At 40.3% G+C, this 23,480-nt stretch overlaps 1 protein-coding gene across 10 annotated transcripts in view; it reads left to right on the top strand.

Annotated features, from left to right (window-relative positions):
• Positions 1-23,480, top strand: part of LOC131693728 (sodium channel protein para-like) — a 203,051-nt gene that overhangs the window by 130,950 nt on the left and 48,621 nt on the right. For all 10 annotated transcript variants that reach the window (XM_058981819.1, XM_058981818.1, XM_058981814.1 and 7 more), the window contains 2 exons: positions 3,548-3,753; positions 17,556-17,684. In XM_058981819.1, coding sequence (XP_058837802.1) covers positions 3,548-3,753; positions 17,556-17,684 — 335 coding nt within the window. The remainder of the gene's footprint in view (positions 1-3,547; positions 3,754-17,555; positions 17,685-23,480) is intronic.

Raw genomic sequence — 23,480 nt, 5'->3', positions numbered from 1 at the left:
GGACGAACCCGTCGTAAGCTTCAATCCGCCGTAAATTATGTAAGCCGATGGGCGGTCAGCCGGCTTTAACATGTCACCCACTAAAAGCGCACTGCTACAGCACAAATCATATTACAACAGGGAGGCCGATCCTGTTGGACGTGGCGGTTGTTCCCTACCGAAAGGAACTGAAGATCCTGGGGATAACTGTGTACCGTCGCTTCATTTTCGCGCTACACTTTTGACGGATCAAAGTCGACTGCCGGAGCCGGTTGTGACTACTTCAAATAATCAGCTCCATACACAAGCGCTGCAATTGTCGCACAGCCCCGAACATTAGTCAGGCATCAGTCCACAGCAGGATATTCTACGGGGTAGATCTGACGTCCTGCAATTTGGAAGATTTCATTAATATTTTAAACCTCCTATACCACGGGGCAATTCGCGCTACTGATGGCCTGCTTCCCAGCACAGCTGCTGTAGTGACCTGCGCACAGTGGGACTAATCCAAAAAAGCTAGGACAAAACCTATTTGAGCCTTAGATGTCATTTTAGAGCCAGCATTTCTTCGTAGGATATGTTCACAATATTATTCTACAACTTTTTAAATAGAATATTTTTTGGTTAGACTAAAGTAGAGTACCCGAGCAAATTTTTTTTCAGAGGATGGATGTCTTTGGCAAATTTGTAGAATATTATGTTTTGAATAACTTTGTCTAAGATACCACAGACATCAGACTTTGTTGTTTTTTTGTAAATATGACCTAAAAATCAGTTTTTCGACTTTTCCATGCTAAAAACCTTAATTGATTAATTTAATATGTTCTACAAACTTGCATTACTAAAATGCAACTTTTTGTTGAAGGAACTAATAATGTAAAATCAATATTTTGACCTTTAACGCAAATTTTCATATACATTTGCACTATTTTCAAAGTTTTCTGTTTTTTGAGCACTTTCGAGCAGCCAAACTTTGGCTATTCCGATACTTCTATTTCGAGAATAAATTTAATATTACATAGAAACAGGATATATGGGACGCAGCAATATACAGAGAAGAGAGTGTGGACAACGATGACAGAGACGAGAGGAAATTAGCTTGCAGTTTATGGCAGATCGTCGACGGTACATCTTGTACCGTCTGTACTGCCAATACAGCACCCAGTGGGACGTCGGGTGGTCCTCGTCGGACCCGTGGGTCAGATCTTCAGGCCGTTTCGGCTCCAATTTTGATTTATGCCAGCACAAAGAGGAGAGTGAAGAGTATCACGTAGTAGCGCTCTGATGTGAGACGGTGCCACAAAGCAGTACAGGAGACTTCTGGGAACCCGAGGAAAAAGGGACGGACAAAATTCTTATATTGTTTTATTTTAGGAACAGATAGACGAGGGACATATAGGGGAGATCGCGGCTTGCCATAACATCTTGAACCGGGTCGTTGACTGCTCCTTCTCGGGCCCGGAGAGTATCAATTAGCTGAGACCTGGTGGAATTGTACTCGGTGCACGCCCAGACAATGTGCTCTATATCGCGATAGCCGTCGCCACGAGCCTAATACGCCCGAGATGTGCAGACAGCGTGTAATGGTTTTGCTATGAGTCGGAACATCATACAAATGCAGTCACGATCTACACCAATCCTCTTGAACCAAGATTTTATCGATACCTTAAGGACTATCGAATGTAGCCTTCCTAGTTCCCAAAGCCACAAAATTTGCCAACTTCCGAGGGTTCTGTGATGACTAATACTAAAAAATTTGTTGAAGCAAATTGGTCTTCTTCTTCTCAGTAGCTCCGATATTTTCTCCAAAAAATACGAGGAGTTCTTTCTATGTTTCATCGAGCAAATAGCGTCAATGGAACTGAGGCTATCTGAAACGACGAAGTAATGGTCTGCGGGTAATGTGTCAACGATTCCAAGGGTATATCGAATAGCAGCTAGTTCTGCGACGTAAACTAAAGTAGGGTTACTATGTTTGTAGAAAATGGTAAACTTCTGCTTGAAAATACCGAAGCCAGTGGACCTTTCGAGGTTTGATCAGTCAGTATAAAAAATCTTAGAGCAGTCTACTTCTCGGAATTTATTATAAAAAATGTAGATTCAGAAGTATTTAATAAATGGAAACTGTTGAGATTGTAAGAAAGATTAATATTTTGCGCCATGTAGTCAAGGTACAGAGACATGAAACTGATAATTGAGCTCGATAGGCCTTTCGAAATTTTCAATCACTACCGGGTTCAAGATATCGCATCGAATGAGCAATCGATATGAGAGTTCTCAGAATCGATTTTTCAGTGGGAGAACGCCTGACAGAACTTCGAGACTCATCGTATGGGTCGACTGCTTGCACCCTAAGGCAGTACGCAAACAACGATACTGAATTATTTTTTTATTATAGATATATTACTGTGGAGACCTGAGCGATAGTTTGATCCATTAATAGAAGCTGTAGTTGTGCTTCCTGGAAAATACAACTAGCTCGCTCGGTTTTCTCCGTAGGGAATACCTTACCCAACCTAATAGCACAAGTAGACAAATTTCCCAAGGTATTCTGCAATTGTCATTGCAAATCAGAAGCTTTGGAACCTGTAAAAGAGACCACACCGTCATCTGCAAGCTGCCTTAGCGTGCAGAAATTGACAAGACGTTCATCAATGTCGTTGACATAAAAATTGTATAAGACCCATGTATCTTAATCGTGATGTCGATAAATCACTATGGGAAAAATGTATGTGCTTTCTGTTGAGAACAACGCAAAGAAATCGTTCGTCCTTTTGCCTTTGCGGAAGCTAAATTGTGTATCTGATAGTAAACAATTTGCTTCGATCCAATTGTCTAGACGGAACAGGATCATTTTCTCGAACAACTTCCGTATACATGAGAGCATTGCAATCGGCTGATACGAGCTATGATCGGAGTTTGGTTTTCCTGGTTTTTGGATGGCGATTAGTGAGCCATCTCTAATCATGTGGGACAATATTATCCTCAAGAAACTTGTTAAATAAATTCAACAAGCGTCTTTTGGCAGATTCAGGCAGATTCTTCAACAAGTTGAATTTGCTTCTTTCTGGTCCTCGGGCGTTCTGGTGCATCGTTCGTGCTATAATAAGGGGACGCGGCGCGGTAGGTTTCTGTACCGGGGTGGAATATGGGTATATCTTCTTGAGGAAATGGATTATTCCACGCTCATCGATGTTTCTCTAGTTAATTCGTCAATGAACAGGCGCCAATAACCACTTTCTTGCCTTTCATCAAACTCCTCATTCGGCTTTGGAACTAGCGAGTAGCCCGTCGGCACGGTAGGCTTTATACGCGGTGATCTTCTCCGTGTATACATCTGAACACTCTTTGTCCTACCCGTACGTGAAAAAATGAACTACACTGCCAAAAACGACATACATAATATCGATTTGATATTGAAGGAGATATACTAGATCAGACATGATTCTAACGATGACTATTTCTACTTGGACCAATTGACGAGCGCTGAAATTTAATCTACCAATCAAACCATCTCCAGCAATCTAATATACATTTTTTTCCGCGTACTCTTCTCTTCTCTTTCCAGACATTCGTAGTAGTTAGCAAAGGAAAGGACATTTATCGTTTCTCCGCCACCAATGCATTATATGTACTCGATCCGTTCAATCCTTTACGTCGTGTAGCTATTTATATTTTAGTGCATCCACTGTTTTCACTTTTTATAATCACAACCATCCTTACTAATTGTATATTGATGATCATGCCTGCTTCGCCGACAGTCGAATCTACCGAGTAAGTATCCTTCCGCTTCTATCGAGATACACTAAAAGTTCATCCCTTAGCGCATATATATTTATACATAGGAAGACCTCATACATATAATCGACTTAGTGGTATTCGTTTTTTTTTTGGTTTCATTCTGAGTCAAGTATACTCAATCCTATATAATCAGTGTCATTTTGTTTCGACTAACTTTTTAACTTCCTAACTGTTATGTGCTAGAAAAAAAAACACTAAAGCAGAGTCAGATTATTTAGATTAACAACTTGTATGTAAAACGTTTCACTAGGAACAATCGAAAAAAAGTATCTAACCGATAGAAATGTTTTTATTCTGTACTATTCTGTGGATTCGTTTCCCCAAATATTTATAAAAAAATGCATATAACCGAAATGATTTACTTTAGTTTTGTGCAACTAAGTTCCTAGGAGTTTTAGGAGGATGAACTGTTTGTGGAGTTAATAGTAATTGTGTTATGCGACAAGAATATAATCAGTAGTTAGATTAATGTTTCCACCGGAAAGAATCCGTCTACAATTTATTAGGATGTATGTCGAAAGGTCAGTTAAACTTGAGAAGTAGATCGTAGAAAGCTTCCGATTTGCCAAGTCATTTAAGTTTAATTCAGTTGCAGTCTAAAATTAGCTACGACCGACGATTAACATTCAAAAGGAGAAAAATCGATGCAACAAAGCCCTTTGAGCCGTATGTCAAGGATCATCGGTATTGATCCTTAAAAAATCATGGGACGCAATCAATAGTGCCTGTAGCCGGTAGGAAAATATCGCTAGTTAGCTCGAGCGCTAAACATGCAATGTCGTATGAGGAAAATCCCTAAACGTCAGTGAATGAGAGTAAGAGAATGGGAAAACGTACCGAAACCGAAAGAGTTCGTAGCATAAAAAGGTCAACTCTATTCTGTTTCATGTGAACGTAGGTTCCGTGTTGTAAATATTGGAAATAAACACAGAGCGAGAGAAAGAGGAAGTGGAACCTACAGGATAACTAGCCCCCACAAAACAGCTGCCAACCTAAATAGACCGTGTCGTCAGTCGTCGCGTTTCGAATAGGCCAATAGGTAAATGTATAGTTAACTATATAGATAGGTATGCTCACAGCAGCGCTGAAATAGCTCTAGCCAAATGGAAAAAGGCCACAGCAGGAAAATAATAAAAGGCAAATCTGCAGGACAAGCCTGGATGGGAAAAGAAAGGAAAATCGATAGCTCACAGTGGGCCTAGTTTGCCGAGAGGGTTGAGGTGGTCTGGGAAATAGGTACGTTTTGCATCGTTGCGTATTAAAGGGAGCTTACGTTTGGTAACATATATAGCTAGCGAATAGATTTAGCTTCCGCACGAAAAGAAACAGAGATCAAACGAGAATTTCACGCAATCGTCCGGCTTACGCGTATGGGAGAATGTAGTGTGCTAGGTGGGGTATCGTTATTTTTTAATGCGACGGTCAAGCATTATAGTGTTGTGGGCAAGGTTGCGCGGGATTTATCGGTGTGAAAGATATTGTGGAAACAAGTAAAGCGATATGGCATATTTTGTTACCTAGCGGGGGATTTAGTTAATTTCTGAGGCTACGGCTAGTTTAAACAGGATGAATCATTTTGTATAATTGTTAGAGTATTTCAACTCTGGGCAGCCGGCTACCGAGGGTAACTTATCCGTTTTCTAAACAATGGCGTCTAAATTTTAAACAAAAAGCATATCTTTACTAGCAAATGGGGAAATATGATGAAATGAAAGAAGATGAAATAATTACGCACAACTATCCAAGAAAAAATAGATACAAGTACTGCAATATTTAGTTTAACCATTTTTTTCGCCAGAAATTCCAAAGATAGGTCGTCGATACTGGATAAATACCGCTGAATTTTCTCTGTAATCGACTTGGTCCTCAGAACATCCCAGCAAACTCTATAGCTCTTTATCACATTAAGTAAGGAACAATAGCATATCTTTGAGCTTAAGCTCTCTGTACATAGGTTCAACTATGTATGGAGAACCAAAAATCCAGACACGCAATTGAATTACTGCAAAAAAAAACATTTTCACAAGACATTTTCGGAATCACATCCGACAGAAATGTATTTATTAGAAGGCAGCTTTTGGATTGTCATGACTATCACTATGATTGGATTGTCATGACATCTCCCTTCTGCCATCACATAAGGCACCCGAATGCCAGCATTGGTCTTATATTGTGGAGATCCACTGAATGTATTTGAGTTAAAATCCTCAAGATTTGCCGAAAGCCGAAGGCCATGCAGTCGTTTCTGCCTAAGGTTTTGGTCCAATTTTAAAGGATAAGGATTCGCTCGCAACTATTCCTCGAGTACAAGATCTGCACCACCACCAACAGCCTCATGCAGGTTCACAGCTCAACATTACTTTAGTTTTCTCTTCCTAGCTACATGACCGACCAACTGTAGTCGCTCTTTATGACTTGTGACATCAGCATCTTTGTAAAACTGTTTTCTTGATGCTGGAAACGATGAGAGCTGACCAATTAAGTTTTGAGTCAAGATTTACACCAGCGTGCTCAACTTGATCTGCAACAATAATTTCAGGGTCATAGAACTGCAACGGACGAGCTCCGGTTGTAATCCTTCGTTGATTGAAAAGCACCATTGATGTCTTATTTGAATTTACTGATAGTCCAACACAAAGACACCATTGCTCAACAACACATAAGGTTTGTTGCATTAAATCAAAAAGTTTCTTGATACAAATTCCGGTAATCATGATATGATTATCATCGGCGAAACCATATGTCAGAGACCCAAGCTCATTAGGTTTCCTCAACAAGCCATCGGCGACAAGGTTCCATAAAAGTGGTGATAGCACACCACCTTGAGGACATCCGCAGACACTCAGTTTCCTTATCTCTACTTGTCTTAACGATGAGCACAGATGTCGGTTGCTAAGCATTACGTGTATCCAGTTCGTCATACATGAAGATACTCTATGACCTCGTATTGCTTCCAAAATGGATTCGAAAGCTCCTTCACTATCATGAAAAACTCCTAAACTTGATTGCTTCTGCGAAAATGCTTTTTCAATGTTGTAGATAACATTGTGTAACATACCGAATATAGTGGTCGATTAAACGTTTCACTGGTTTGAGAAGGAAGGAGGTCAAAGTGACCTCCGTTCTATGGTAAGTTATCTGCAGCTTGACCCCGTTCATTAAGTTCTCGATCACGTCTATTATCTCTATCATTGATACCCCCACTTCTACAAGTGTCCCGCCCATCACCGTTAATGACACGTCGTCCGTGAAACCCACGATTTTCACTTTCCTGGGCAGCCGTAGTGTTAAGACCCCATCGTATATCCCATCCCAAAGAGTTGGACCGAGAATGGAGCCCTGAGGAACACCCGAACTGCCCTTCGTTCACCTCGTACAGCAGCACTCTGCTCTGGAAGTAGCTCTTCAGGATCCGACATAGATAGTCATTCTACGCATCGCTGCAGAGATGGCTCCCCAGTAGGCGCTGTTAAATGCATGTTTAAAAATAATTCTATCCAGTTTTCCGAGTGTATCCTGCAAGCATATAGGCCTATACGAAGCCGGATCGTCCAGTGGCTTCCCTCGCTTTGTCAGCAACACCAGCTTCTATACTTTCAACATTTCGGGGAAGTTGCCTTTATCTAGACACTTCTGCAGCACCATCTTAAACATGTCCGGTTATGCCAGGATCGCAGCTTTCCGCACCACGTTTGGTATTCCATTCGGATCGAGGGATTTCTTTGGTTTCAGTCGCTTCGATGCTTCTACAAGCTCATCGTTAGTCACTGGCCGATCGTCCATATTTGCTCCTTTTTCTTCACCGTACGGTGTTGGTTTCCAGGTAGTTATTTTCGCCACCACGACTCGGTGCGTGTCTCCCCAGAGATTAGAAGCTACTTCTCGGCACAGCTTCTTGTGGCAATCTGACTTGCTAAGCTTGATCTTCCGTTTTAAAGCGACCCTAGCTTCTCGAAACGTTGCCTTGCGCTCCTCTCTATCTGGCGTCGATTCTATTCCCTGACTCTCCTGTCTTTGAGACAGGCAGCACGTAGCGTACTGAGCGTCTCGTTCCACCAGTAAGCTAGATGCCATCCATTGCGTGGCTCTAGTTTACGCAGTATTGTGGCGTATTTCTCGTTAGGTCAGCCGCATCCACTTTCTCGGTCCCGCCGTCCGGCCGAAGTGCCTCAACGTAGAGATTCCATTTTCATTCGCCTCTCATCCTTCTCCGTGCTGCAGCAGGGTTTCGTTGGCCGATATGGTAGCGAATCGCCTGGTGGTTGCTATTCGTATACTTCTCACAACCTCTCCAATTAATGTTCGCCGTCAGTGAAGGGCTACAGAATGTGACGCCGATGATAGACTTCCTCCAGTCTCTCCGAAATGTGCTAACGGGACCTTAATTGCGCGTCATTGTACCTTAATTGCACACCATTGTACGTCTTACTTCGCTAGAGCTTCCTGTAGGAGATACCCTCTTGTGTTGGTTACTCTCCTGCCCCATTCCACAGCCCAGGCGTTGAAGGCACCAATGACTTCCGGTTTTCGACCGATCAACTGCTCCAGCATTAGGCAGAACTGCTCCACTGTCCATCTTGGGGGAGCGTAACAGCTGCACACGAAGAAGCTGTTGATTTTGGCGATCACGAAGCCTTCGTATGTGCGTTCTACTACTTCTTGAATGGAGAAACTGCTCATAACTTGTATCACATCCGTTTCCAATCTATCTGCCACCCAGTTACCGTTATCAGAGGGACTTGATACAGCTCTCCAATCAAAGCGACGCAACACATAGTTTCGATCGTGGACTGCCACTACAGTTGCTGTGCGGTGTCCCAATGATTCAGATTTATCTGTGTCTTCATTACAGTTGATCTGCAGTCGCTCTCTTGTAGGCAGGGCATTTAAAGTCACTCGTTTGGCGATCGTTTCCGTCCACTGGAGTGCAAAGCATGCACTTCGGCCTCTGAGTGCCGTCTCTCGCAAGATGGCCAGTCGCATTTCTTGCACATCCTGGATCTATCCGGGCCTTAGCAAGCTCCTGCCAAATGTGCAAAACCCAAACACTTGAAGTATTTCTCCGCTGGTTTATTCACTCGAGGGATGGCTCTCATCGGGCATCTCGACCATCCAACCGTAACTTTGGCTACCTTCAGCGCTTCGTCAGCAATGGTTACCGGTAAAGGAATCATCAATATCTGAAGTCCTCCATACCGCTTCCGGATCCCTTCTGACCTTCTTGAGGAGAGCTGCATACGTCGTCGCATCATTGGCTTTGACGAGCACGGTTTCTCCCTTTTGCGCATTCTGACGAGCCGTACGTTTTACTCTTCTGTTCCACTTTTCTCTCTTTCTTCCGCTTTTGCTGTTTCCCGTGTTTCTCCTTCCGACCTCTAGCTTTCTTCCAGTTGAGTGGCGTCTTTCCCTTCGGCAGTAAGAGCGTCCTCGCGCATCTGCCTCTTAGACCCCCCCTAATTCCGGTTCCTGGCGAGGTTCTTGTCCTCTGTGGAGTAGCTTCTCCTTCCCTTGCTTCGGAAGGGGTGGGGGTGCTAAGATAGTAGGCTTAGCGTTGCCGTATTATCCTCCTTCATGGTAGACAGTAGCGTTTTTCGGATTCTGAGAACCATCTCCTTAATGTCCTTATGGATATTGTTTCGCACGTCCACAAACTTGTTGAGCTTCTCCACCAAGTGCTTCACTGCCACTACTTTTGACTTCTGTGGAATGTAACTCACCCCGCTCTGCTCTGGCTGTTGTTGCTGCTGCTTCTCCTTATAATATTCTTCCTGAATAACTTCAGCTGCTACTGGTGGTGGTGACCTCACCAAACCACCTTTGGCAGTACATGGTCCATATGCGTGAGTTTCTCCTATGTTCTACATTTTATTGGGTCCGGCCGCTATCTTCACTCGTAGTACGTAGTCGTCTCTTGTGATCCGATGGTTATCTATACAAGCTCCTTCATGGAGAGTAGGGTTCTGAGCTGTATCGGTGAAAAATCGGAAAAACGTCCAACCGATCCTAGTACCTCGAACTAATTGGTGACGAATTTTGAACGTATCCAGCAGGCATATTGGCTGATACGCTGGTGGATCTCCTGGTGGCTTCCCTGGTTTTGGCAACAGCACCATCTTCTGGATCTTCCATCCACCTGTTAGGTAGCCTACCTTCATGTATTGCTATAGCACTGTCCTGAACATGTCCGGAAACGCCAGGATCGCTATCTTCAGTGCTACATTGGGGATACCGTCCGGACCGGGAGCTTTCTTCGCTTTAAATCCGTTTTCCACTGCAAGGAGCCCGTCGTCGGAGACCCGATGGTCACCAACATGTCCACCGTATGCATCGACATACGCTGTAAGCGACCATACGGTTGGGTCATGCTTCGATAACGGACCCTCCACGATATTCTTCAATTTGTCAGCGCACCTTTCAGCTGACGTCGTCGGATCCTTGATCTTTGCCAGAACGACACGGCAAGCGTTGCTCCACAGGTTGGTGTCTACATCTCTGCACAGCTCCTTATAGCCGGTGAGTTAGTAGTAGTTTTACAAAATTGAAGGTATCACTAAAATGCAACTTTTTGTTGAAGAAACTGATAACGTAAAATCAATACATTGACTTCGAAAACTATTTTCATTTAAATTTGCACTATTTTCATCAAATATTTCTGTTTTTATGGGCACTTTTGGGTAACCAAACTTTGGCTAATCCGATAATCTATTATTCTATTTAGTTTCTAACATAAAATGTGTTAATATTAATTTTAATTTCTATACTTTATTAGCTGTTATATTTTACAAAATGTTATATTTTACACGCACCTACAAGCATGTAGAACATATTGAGTTGATGAATCACGGTTACAATACAAAAAAATTGAAGTTAAACTGCCAAACAACTACGGTTGCGGCTAAAAAAAATAAATCTACTGTTTGTATAAGGTACTTTCAACAAAATTGTTCCAAACACAAAATTGGACAACTTTGCTGAAGCCCTCAGTCATTTAAATAAAATTTGATTTTTTTAGTCGTGGGATTCTACTTTAACCAATAAGATTAAATCTACAAAAAAAGTGGGACAATACCTAATTGAAGCCTTACATATTCTAGAACCTAGGTGTCCTTGAAAAAATATTCACAATATAATTCTGTTCTTTGGCAGTTTAGCCTCAAAATTTGCATTTTTTTTAACTTTTTCATATTGTAACTGTAATTGATCAACTCAATACGTTCTACAAGCTTGTAGAACGAGAAGAAGTGGAGTAAAACGCGTTTCGTACGGTCATTCTAACTATCTGCAATGATTTTTTTGGGTTTTCATAAATAAGAAACGTTACTTTTGATATGCCGTACTTAGTCTTTTTCTTAAATGTAGAGTAAGGATTAACTGATTAACTTCAAACTTGAGTTCAGGGAACTGGAGTAAAACGGGTTCACATGTTTCGTGCAGTCATTTTATTTATTTTCAACCGATTTTCCGGACTTTTTTATATAAGAATTAACACATTTGATCAATTCGTATTCAGCCTTTTCTGAAATGAAGGGCCAGATTTAATTTCACACTTTAGTTATGAGAAGAATTGGGGTAAAACGGATGCACAAGTTTCGTGCGGACATTCTGACTATCTGCAATCGATTTCCAGGACCTTTCTGCATAAGCAATACAACTATTGATCAACTGTAGATTTTTTTCCGAAATTTGTGAAAAATTGGGTAAGACGGGTTCACACGTTCCGTGCGTTCATTCTATCTATCTGCAATCGAATCCTTGGATTCTTTTGTATAAGAAACACTACTTTTGATCAGCGGCTTTAGGCCTGCTTCCAAGATGGTGGGTAAAGTTAAACTAAAAACCCAACAGTTAGGAAGAATTTGGGTTAATCGGATTAAAACGTTTTATGCAGGCAATCGTACTATCTCCTATAGACCCTTTGGACTTTTTTGCATAAGAACCACTAACTATGGTAGCCCACCTTCAGTTTTCTTCAAAGATAAATAGCCAATAACAAAATAAACACTAATAAAAAGGGAAAATATGGTAAAATAAGCATGATAGCATACTCTGCGGTCATTTTAAATACATGCAATCAATTCTCGAGGTATTTTTATATAAGGAGTGCACAATTTCGATAACCGTACATAGAGTTCTATCACGCTATTGAATAATGTCGCGTTTTTGATACTTTTTCCCACTGTGCGACGGTCGTATGTAGACCGGCTACGCAGCGAAAAAAGAGCACTAAGTTAACAACACTAACAAGTAGTTTCACGTCGGTTTAAAAAATCCTACGAGGGTGGCTGTGAAGGGATGCGAATTGGGTTTTGGGTATCTCTGGATCCATTCACGTCTCGACGGGTTCAGACATTGAAGACGACACTCGCCCGGAAACTCAACATGCTGTACGTGGGTAGAAAAAAAAACATAAAATTAAGAAAAAAAATATGAAAAAATAAAAAAAAATTAAAAAAAACGATAAATAAAAATATTTAAAAAAATAACACCAAAAATGAAAATAAAAAAATTTCCCCTCCCGAAGTAATACCCAACGGTGGTTCCGGGAGGATGAGGATACGGAGATACAGGAGGTTGAGGTTTAGTCGGTAGGCTTGTTGGAGAAAGAACTGCAGTAAGAATCCGACAGTACCATAGCCGAGTCGGTAGTCGTCTCTTTTGATGAATCTCCCTCGATCAAAAGAGGTTTCAGCGTTTCTAATGTACGAACAGTGGCGTAGCCAGAAATTTGGTTTGGAGGGGGTTTTGACGAAAATCTTAGATTTTTCAAAAATGTTGGCGGGTCTATTTATGACATTTAATCTGTAGGCCGCGATCGACTGGGTACTACCGTGATCTGCAGTAATAGCGAAATGGGATGGTGTGAGCGAGCATGGGCGCTATAACCATACCGTAGGCAGAACTAAATACCTGTCGCAGGTGTCAGTTATGTTGGGTGGCGGACTACGAGACAGGTTAGGTCAAGTTCAACGAGTGGCCAAAAACACTACTTTACTAACAAAAGCATGAGCTGAAAACTCGCAACTTCGAACCGTGGCATTTAAGGAGCTTTGATAGACGGGGCAGAAGGTGTGGAAATGCGGGGATCGAGCGACGGCACAAAAACTGGGCAAAATGCGCCAACGCGTGATCAAGTGGCAGACGATCAGCGAAAGGATGTGTGTAGTGTGGATCAAAGGCCATTATCAATGTGCACTGACCTCACGAAGCCGAGAAAGATGCGTTTTATGCTCAGCTGGAGCATGTCTATCATAGCTGCCTATGGCGGAATGTTAAGCTCGTCATCATAAACATCCGTATAAACCGGTTATCGCACAGGATAGTCTGTACACTTTATAAATAATGTACAGAAATTCTCACGATTGATAAGTATATTATGACGAACACCTAAATAGCGAAACAGTAGACGACAAGAGTATTGCAAGAATCAGCTTGGAGACGCGCGCAGTCGACGGCAGATTCCGGATCTACCTAAGATTCATGAAAAAAATATGACGGTTGAACCGCTGGCAATGATCAACTGTCATGTGAGCTATTCAAACACAGAGTAGAGGAATTGGCTAGAGCACTCCACTGGGTGCTTTTGAAGATCTGGAAGGAGGAGATTTCACCGAAGTATAGGAAGTAGGGAGTAGTATGTCCCATCTATAAAAATGGTGTTAAGCGGGATTTTTGCAACTAATTACCGATTAATCACATTACTGAACTGCCCATGAATGCAAAGGTGACGTAAACGCCATTCAGCTATTTTTCAGGAAATCAATTTTCAAATCTTGCATGGTGCGGGTAAAAGCATGCTTTCGCCACTTTGCTTTTCGCATTTCAACAGATAATTTTTTATTTTCATTTGAAGTCGTTTACACTGAAAGATACGAATTTTCGTAGTGAACATAAAAATACGAAAAAATTAAATTTGACCAAAGTGGCGTTGAAGTCACTTTTGCATACTAGAATAGTAAACGTCATCTACAAGGTGTTCTCCCAAATTCTTTGTTGCCGCCTATAACCGTTAGTAAGGGAATTCGCAACATGGCCTATAATGCATAAATACGAGTTACATTCATATCTTCAACCAAGCTATTTGCAATAACACTCTTAAAAACTTTGCTGAAGATACTAAATTTGATTGGAATTAGTAATGCATCCAACTGGAAAAATTAAACAACAAAATTATACCAATAATTCAAAAAAATTTTGTCTTTTGACTTAAGTGCCAATACCTTATTTAGGACTGGTGGTATCCAACGTGGAAAAACGATCGGAAATGGTGAGTGAAGCTAAGCAATCATGTGAAAAAAATTCCCCTCAGAGGCGAGACTCGAACTCGCAACCTTTGAGACTCCGGCCCAATGCACTAACCCTTATGCTATCCCTGGGTATGGCGACATCCCAGAAAGAACATATGATTACCTCTGATCACTGGGCAAGGGACCAGAAATCGACAGTCTTCATTAGCTCTGTCACCCACCGAAGTACGATGGGTAATGAACTAAAATTAGACATCACACGATAATAAAAACCCGGGCCTTGGTATCTAGCGGGGAAATTAAATAGATCAAATATGTTGGGGTGATCAGGTGCCGTTGTGTGTGATTCTCGCTTTGCAGGCAGGGTGCGATCACCGTCGCCAGTGGGATAATCATATGTTCTTTCTGGGATGTCGCCATACCCAGGGATAGCATAAGGGTGCATTGGGCTGGAGTCTCAAAGGTTGCGAGTTCGAGTCTCGCCTCTGGGGGAAATTTTTTTCACATGATTGCTTAGCTTCACTCACCATTTCTGATCGTTTTTCCCCGTTGGATGCCTGCTGTTAAACAAAATTATGCTGCTAAATACTAAAGCTGATGGTTTCCAAATTATAGAATCTTGGCGCCATTCAATTCGATACCAAAATGTACATCATAAATAGCGAAAATCGTTCAATTTTTTTATCACCGATCTCAGCTGGTGGCACTTTATATAAATGCATATAAAACCGATTCTTACCTGTTAGAGACAAGCGTAAAACGCAATTTTGCATCAGTTTCTACGTAGGCGTTTTCATTGAGTTATTTTGCTTGATATTTACTTGATTTATCAACTATAGGATCCTCACTAAAATATTAGTTATAAGATCCCATTCTCACAATTTAGTCCCCACAACGTTTAAAACATTAGGTTCTCAATGTAATGAACAGATAATAAACTTCCAAAATTATTATTTGAATATTTAATAAACTAGTCAGCATCAAACTTTTTTCTTCAATTCAAATATTTTGGTTTGGAGGGGGTTTTAACCCCCAAAACCCCCCCTTAGCTACGCCACTGCGAAGTTAGGAAGTTAAGCTCAATATAAAAGTAGGTTCGTGTGCATATATCACTATCACTATAAAAAGGACGTGGTGCTGCTGTCACTATCTCTAGATTCTGGACAGAATTGCCAGTCTTGTCGATATGTTGTCTTCGCTGAAAATCGCATGAGACCACTACACCGGTTGAATGCAGTGGTGTTATCATCTATAAAATTGCCGTAATAATCACTTTTTTTTTCAAAAATTATGGAAAAAATATCTTGATTCGACAGCGGTTGCTAATGATGCTGTCCGTCATGACGTAAGGCAGTACATACGTAAACAGGATTGTAATTGCTTCTCAATGATTCAATAAACGCTATCAGATCTCCACTTATTAAACAGACGGTCAGTATTGATAGAATCGAACCGGATACAACCAGAATTAGGCCAGTTTTTCTCATGCGGTAAGCAACTTGTTGCGTGACTTGAAATAAACGAAAATCACTTGTTGAAGAACAGATGAAGAAAATCGCAAGGCAGGGTTTTGCTTAAGAATTGCCACATAAATTAACTACAGATACACGGAACCTCAAACAGGAGCTAACGATTTCGTTTGTTAATCACATACACAGACACGGTAGCGACATCGTGGCATCTTGGTTGTTGGTCCGGACGTCAGAGGTTTTTAAACCCAACCGAAAGTGTCATTAAATATAATGATGAGATTCATATAACAGCCCTGATGGTTTAGTTGGAACCAGAGTTAAAAATATTCAAATTCATTGAATGAAAATTGATCATATTCAGCCGCATTCATTTTCAATATTCAGTGACGCAGCTGAAAACGTCAAACGAACAAACCGCCCATTCATCCATGCAGATTTTCATTCGTCTCCGATTATTACACGAAGCGCCCGTGCAGCAACGAATCAAATGCACCAAAGTAGGCCCTGGTACAATGTAAGCGATGATGATTGTTGTTTCATATGCTTTACTGGCATTTGAAAACATTTTCCTAGATAAATAGCGAAATGAATATATTGTACGATATTCAACTGAATGAATAACATGGATGTTTGAATGAAAATTTTTTCTATTCACCACGAGTAGCATCAGGTTCATTTTCAACCGTCAACAAAGAGCTTCGATTATTTTTAACTCTGGTTGAAACCCTTAGTCCAAGGTGATTATCGATATAGAAAAGATTCCAATCCAAAACTAGTTTTAATTACACACCTTAATAATAAGATTCGTGAAACATTACGTCTGGATCCGGTAAAATTCGTAGAAAAACGCGTGAAACTTAATGCCTTCACAGAAAACTTCTACCCTCACTCACTACGGATAGTGTATTAGTTAACTGCACTGCTTTCGAGGGGTGTTTCGGGATAGTACTGGAAATTACCAGAATCGGGTCATACGGTAAGCCACCTGTTGCGTGACTAGAAATATAAGAAACTCTCGAGGGAACACAGATCGGGCAGCACGAAACGGGATTTTTCGTGGGAATCAACACATCAACTGGCTACAGGCATGTATCGGGTACCCACCTCTAATGAGAACTAACGATTTCGTTTGTTAATTACATACACAGACACGGTCGCGACATCGTGGCATCATGGGCTGTTGCTCCCGATGTGTCAGGTTTACCAAAATGCCACAAAAAGAAAAGAAAGTTTTATTAAATATTAACAACGAAGCAAATAGAGCAGACCTGATTTATTAAGAAACAGATAGGTCTAGATCGATATAAAAAATAAACCATTTAAATTGATTACAGAGAATTTAGTTCGATTCAGAAAATATTCGTAGGGAAACGCATGGTACTTTATGCCTCCGCAGGATCCTTTTACCCTAATTTCGTATGTTCCCGTGCACTAGTTAACTTCATTGCATTTGAAGGGCAGCGTGACGGTGATACCCGGAACCCATATGGCGTCTCACGTAACCCGGCACGTACGTGCAATTACTGTAGTCGGTGGGGATAGTCAGGCACTGCAGTAATGTATCCTATCACACGATTCGTCCGGTATGGAAACCATTAGGATCACGCTCACTTTTCGTGCTCGATTTTTTTTCCGCCTTGCCTGCTGTTAAACAGCAAAAGTGGTGAAGCATAGACTTTTATGATTGCAATTTAGTGTTAGGAACAGCCCTACTCCAAATAAAAAGACAATTTTCTGATACCAGTTTTTACGTGGATCGATATTTATACGAAGGAAAAATGTAGGTGATTTTATACGTACCATGCGTCTCCGTCGAATCATCAAACTGCTGCTGGTAATATCGTTAAATAAGTTAGATTTAGGCTCAGCTCGTCAGCTAGTTAGTGAAGTAAACATACCAGAATGTCAGGTTCCATCAGCATCCGATACCACAAGTCTCAGCTCAGCATTACACAATTTCATTCAATTAGCAAACTGAAAAATTATTTCTAACTGAACCTGAACATTCGTTATTCTCTTTGAACGATCGAAAAATCTATGACTCCACCACACATCGCAGGGTGATATTCACCGGCATCTACACGTTCGAATCAGCTGTAAAAGTGATGGCGCGAGGTTTCATATTACAACCGTTTACTTATCTTAGAGATGCATGGAATTGGTTGGACTTCGTAGTAATAGCATTAGCGTGAGTTTTTTTAACCAATCATATATATAATCACTAGATGGCTTAGTTTCGATAGTTATTAAATAGTTTCCTCAGTTATATGTATAAATAGTTGACCGTAGCTGGTTTTTGTTTTCGTCAGTAGCATTTTTAATTTTTGTTTTCAACCAAGTTCGAATCGGTCGGTCTATTTTTGTACATATGATTACGTCCGTGACGGAAACGATTGACCGATTCTTACCCCGTGAATTTATTAGTTCATCTATTTTCACCATAGATATCGTGACCAAATGTATCCTTAGCTATCAATTATTCCTTGTCCCACAAAACTCCCTCTCTCACCTTTATCCAATATGTACTTCGAACCGACAAACACCCATATGAAAATTAGTTGGTTTTTAAAAATAGATTGCTTCTTGCGTTTTGTTGTGGAGGAAGCACTGGCAGGGTCACTAACAACCAGTATAATCCACTTGCAAGCGGTGCATTCCATCGGACCAGGTACACATGAAGCATGTAACGACAGCCGTTGCATTGGCAGCAATTTCTCCACCCGCCCCACCCTTCGGATGGATTTGTAGCCACACGTGGGGTGGTCTCACGTAATTAAACCTCGTCTACCGTCCGCATCGCATCGCATCGTTCACGGTCGGGTGCCCGAATGCCCGAGTGGAAGGGTGATTTGTGCGCTTAGGATTTTATTGAAAGTAGAACTTTTGCCACTCGTCCCTCGTTTCTCGTTCTTTTCGTAGTTACGAAATAAAGAGCCGAAAATTGAACGTCAGCCAATCAGCCTATCGAGATGCTAAACACTGCCGGCTGAGGATGTCTTCACAAAATGTCATGCACTGTTCGTTTGCTTGTTTGATCCTAGCTGCTAGTAGGCTTACTTACAAACCGATCAATATAGAGTGGGTTCACTTCGATGCGATAGGATTTTTCTCCGTGTGTGTAGTATATTTTGAAAACCAGATAGTATTATTCAAGCTACCCAATATTGTTCCTAGTCAGATTATCCTCAAATACCATGATGCGTTTTAAATTTGTATCCATCAATTGAACTGCACTAAAACGAGTGTTGAAGTAGGTATTCTTTAGAGCCTCTTTGTGCGTGATGAGGTTTTCTATTTTTACTGTAGAATCATTCCAAAATTCATTACATTCCTCATGCATCAGTCCTTTGGATCGAATTAAGTTTTGAAGGTTTCTTGAAGCTACTCAATGAAGCTATACTTGAAATGTTCTTGAAAAATATTATATTGTTTCTGTTGTTCAATTGCTATCAAACTGATGTTCAGTTCATGGCTTCACCGACGCTTTCAAATGAGTCGCAGTTGATATTCAACCTTCTTCGTGTGATCCTGTCAAATGAAAAGATACCGCTTTCAATTGACCCAATTAACACCAGTAAAATGGGATTCGGATAAACAGCCGAGATCGCTTAAGGTTCAAGGTGATAATCTCTGGTAATTGATGATTGACGCCATTTTGAAATCCAAGATCATGGTTATATGGATATCATTTGAAAGTTGGTGGTCAGTAGATGACCGAAATGGATGATTGAGACCATTTTAAATGGAAGATGACAACCTCTGGTTAGCACAAAACAAGGCAAATCGCCATCGATACCAGTATCATTTGAAAGATGGAGATCGGTAGTTGACGGAAATTGATGATTAAGACTAGCCTAAAATTCAAGATGGCGGCTCATGGATACTACAAAACAGTGAGAACTACCATCAATATGGGTATTATTTGAGATTTCCATGAGAAAGTGGCCGGCCATAAAATATTACGATCTTTGATACGAACAAAACTTTGCAGTTATGTTCGGATCATCAATCGCCATGACTTCCTCAGGTAATTAGAACATTTTGACACAAGAGCAATTTTTTAAAAAGGTGTACAAGTTTTTACATGCAGCATTTACAAAAACCGTATTTTATACCGTAAAACTATATGAATCATTTCACGCGAAATGATCGAAAAAAGATGCAAACTTGAAATCGACCTTCACGGATTTGAACCAATTTTGGAGGAATTTTTCATCTAGGGCCAATATAAATATATGGGAAATTATTAGTTTTTTGCTTCAAAATGAGATTATTGGTATTTTTTATGAAAAAATGTCTGAAGAACACAATGGTATTAACATTTTGAAATTAAAATATAGCGGAACCCGGGGCTATTCAGACAGTGGGGGGTAATTCGGACCCCCTCGATTTCTCAGAAAATAGCAAACTTTATAACTATCGTGCATATTCGTGGAACCGCTATTCTGAAACATTAATTTTGAGAGCTGAAGTTGTTCTTTGTAGAAAGGAGATACAACGTGTTTCATTGTTTTGCCATTCTCAAAACAAAAATCATTATAATGGAAAAACCGTGCTTAAAGAAACGAACAAAAATGAAAAAATAAAAGGTAAGTGTTTTGGAAAGCTTGAGGTTCCTATTTCATGGAATGATTTTTGTTGGGGTAAAAACAGAGATATTTTCGAGACGCTCACCATATGAGCGTACGGGGCTATTCGGACCCCCTATTCCGTCAACCACCGTTCAGCGGCTTGCGGCTGCGCACACCATTGCATACACCACAGCAAAGAAAATACATGGGCCGCCAATCGACAGCTGTGACATACCAGGTTAAGTTTTTGTACAGCATTTTTTTTTTTTGCTTCCTAAGGAGTGTCTCTTGTAACTAATTCATAGGTAAACATAATTCCATTGCAAAAAAAAAAAATAAAGAAAAATGACGGTCTGAATTGCCGCAGGGAGGTCCAAATACCCCTACATTGTAAAAGGCTGGAAAAACGTAGAGGTTTGTAAATCGTCGCCTAGCGCTGCCATTGAGTGGTGCAAATGAACCTTTTTAATGGCACTAAAATATAGCTGAGGTTTCAAACTAACAATTAGGACTTTTAACCGGTAACTTTTTCCACATCTATCCACCTAAAAGGGCGATTTGCTTAAGTAGGTCCGAATAGCCCCGGGTTCCCCTATGTATTGAGAGAAAAATTCAATTTTATTATTAAACTGGAAAAATCGCATAGTTGGCAGCACTGCAGCCAAAAATTAACATTTTTTCTAAACTCCTTGAACAATTTTCTTCAAAAACCATCTTATAGTTTGATTGTAAAGTAAATAGAACAGGAGATATCATTAAAATAAAATCAAAGGTTTTGGCAATTTGTCAAAACGGGGGGTGCTCCCACAGCCCGAGGGGTGGTATATTGGCCCTAGATAAACAATTCCTCCAAATTTGGGTCAAATCCGTGAAGGTCGATTACACATGCCTTGATCACTTCGTGTGGAATGACCCATATGAGAAAGAATTTCTGGGAATAAAAACTTCTGCTCTTAAAAATACACACTGAAAAAAATCATATTACATTTTTCACATAAACTTAAATTTATGTTGAAAAATTAAATTACAAAAAACACATTGTTTAAAATTTTCTATCTTTTGTCAATAGAAACTTAGAGGAAAAAATATTTTAAATGTAATTACGGAATGGAGAAACTATCAGAAAAAAAGATTTTCTAACGATAACTTTAAACATGTTTTTAAATTTCACACTAATTGACAGACAGAACTGTAATTTAATTCTGAAATATGATTCTAAGTGACTTTTTCGAATCAAAATGCATTTAACAAAAATCTTCCAAAATACGATTGTTTTCGAGATATTTGGAATTTTGTTTCGAGAAAAATCATTAAGGTTGGACAAAGAATGGGCAAAAACCGAAAACGAAAAAAGCAGTTTTTTCCAGACCGTGTGTTAGATCAGTCAACTTATGTAGAATGTTGTTACAATACTGGTGATTGATTTTTATGGAGATCAAACACTAATGCTTTTTTCGATTTCGATTTTTACCCATTCTCTGTTCAACCTTAATTCGTGAAATTATGCCCTTTTTATAAGTTATTCGCGATTCTCCGTCACTAATTTGTAATCACCAAATGTTTATCGTTTTAAACATAGAAAAGATTTTTTTCAGTGTATTTGGATCATGGAGAAGCTACCAATAAGAAAGTTTTCCTAACAAAAACTTATAGCACATTTTTAAAATTCATACTATTTGCAGTCCAAATTCTATTCTCTTATTGAATATGGTTCTAAATGCCATTTTGAATCAAAATGATTATAACATTTGTTTTTGAAAAGGTAATTTTCGAGGTATTTTAAATTTTGTTTCAACAAATACAATTATTTCGTTCGATTACGACCTTTTCATAAATTGATCACGTTTCTCCATCACAACCAATAGGTTTTCCATAAGTCTTCAAAAATTACTTGTAACTTTCCTCTTGACATCAAGGCGATATTAGGATCTTCATGAAAGCTACAAGAAAACAATGAATGTATGACTCAACTATATAATTGAATAATATTTTTAATGTATTTATGTAGTTCTCAAGCGCCTCAACGTCAGAAGGAAAATTACAGGAAATTTTATGAGCATTTTAAAAAAAAATCATTGTTCTTCTGGAAGAAATGCGCATAACTTCTGAAAAGGTCGTAATCAAACGAAATAATTGTTTTTTGTTGAAACAAAATTTGTAAAAGACTAGAAAAGTACTACATTTACGATTTTTTTTGTTAGAATCATTTTAATTTGAAATGGCATTTAGAATCATATTCAATAATGAAATAGTATTTTTGATTGCAAATAGCATGAATCTTAAAAATATCTTAAAAGTTGTGTTAGGAAAATTTTCTTATTGTTGGCTTCTCCATGTTTCAAATTCACTGGAAAAAATTTGTAAGTTGGGGTTTGCCCACTACTCGGGTTCTTATTTGCCCGGCGTACCCTTCTTTTCAGGGCGGCCTAGGTGCCTCTACAGAATTTCGGATTTTCGTAACAACAAAAAAACAAAAGTAAACAAACAAAATAAATTACTAAATTTACCGACTTTATTGTCCTCAAACTCTCCACTTCACTGCTGCTGCTGGTGGCTCACTGCTGCGGGCGGAAAGGCGGGCGGTTTCCTCCGACCGGCCGGGACAACAACGGCCGCGTTCTCCTTTGGTCGTTGGCTGCTCCGGCAGCGGTCCTTGGCGTTTAGCTAGGGAGGTGAGCTTGGCTCCTTTGTTGGAACCTCCCTAGCGACGTTGGCGACGAATCGCCGGATCGTCTACTCGCCGTAAACGATCCCGGAAGTTACCGCAGTAAACTTCCCAGGGGGAACCTTTGTCCGCCCTGCTTCGTTCTCCTTGGCTATTAGCTATAGAGGAGAGCTAGGCTCGTTCGACTTATCCTCTATAGCGAGAACGGTCGGTGTTAGGTTCCTTGGTTTTTAGCCGGGGACGCGAGAATGCTCTTTTACGGTTAGCTGTCCCACTTCGGCGAACCAACACCACTTTTATATGTGCCCAAACCACGGGCCGGCACTCTTCGACGGATTAAACTGGCCGTCACACGCGCGCACTTCACTTTGCTGGCAATAGTGGCGGAAAACTGTCCCGAAAAAATAGCACTGTTTACGGACGTCTGTAATACGCCGTGGTTCGTCACTTTCTGGTTTTTTCACGATGGCCGCCTTTTCCACTCCACCAAAACAAACACCATCACCACAAAACCGCACCGCCGCATAACTGTCATCTCCTTTGCAGCATAAACAGCAACCAATATAACAGCAAGAGGAGCGCGGTAACCTACCTAAGCCCTATGTTAGTTATTGACAAATGTTTAACAAAATTTTCTACACCTATCTGTACGCACAAAACCGTTCACAAACGCGAAACTATACAAAAATTTACAAGAAAAAGTGAACGGTATCGAAACAGCGGTGAGCATAAATTTTCGTAAACAATA

This window comes from Topomyia yanbarensis, chromosome 3 (assembly GCF_030247195.1).
Source record: "Topomyia yanbarensis strain Yona2022 chromosome 3, ASM3024719v1, whole genome shotgun sequence".
NCBI lineage: Eukaryota > Metazoa > Arthropoda > Insecta > Diptera > Culicidae > Topomyia > Topomyia yanbarensis.
This window is presented reverse-complemented; position numbering and strand designations above follow the sequence as displayed.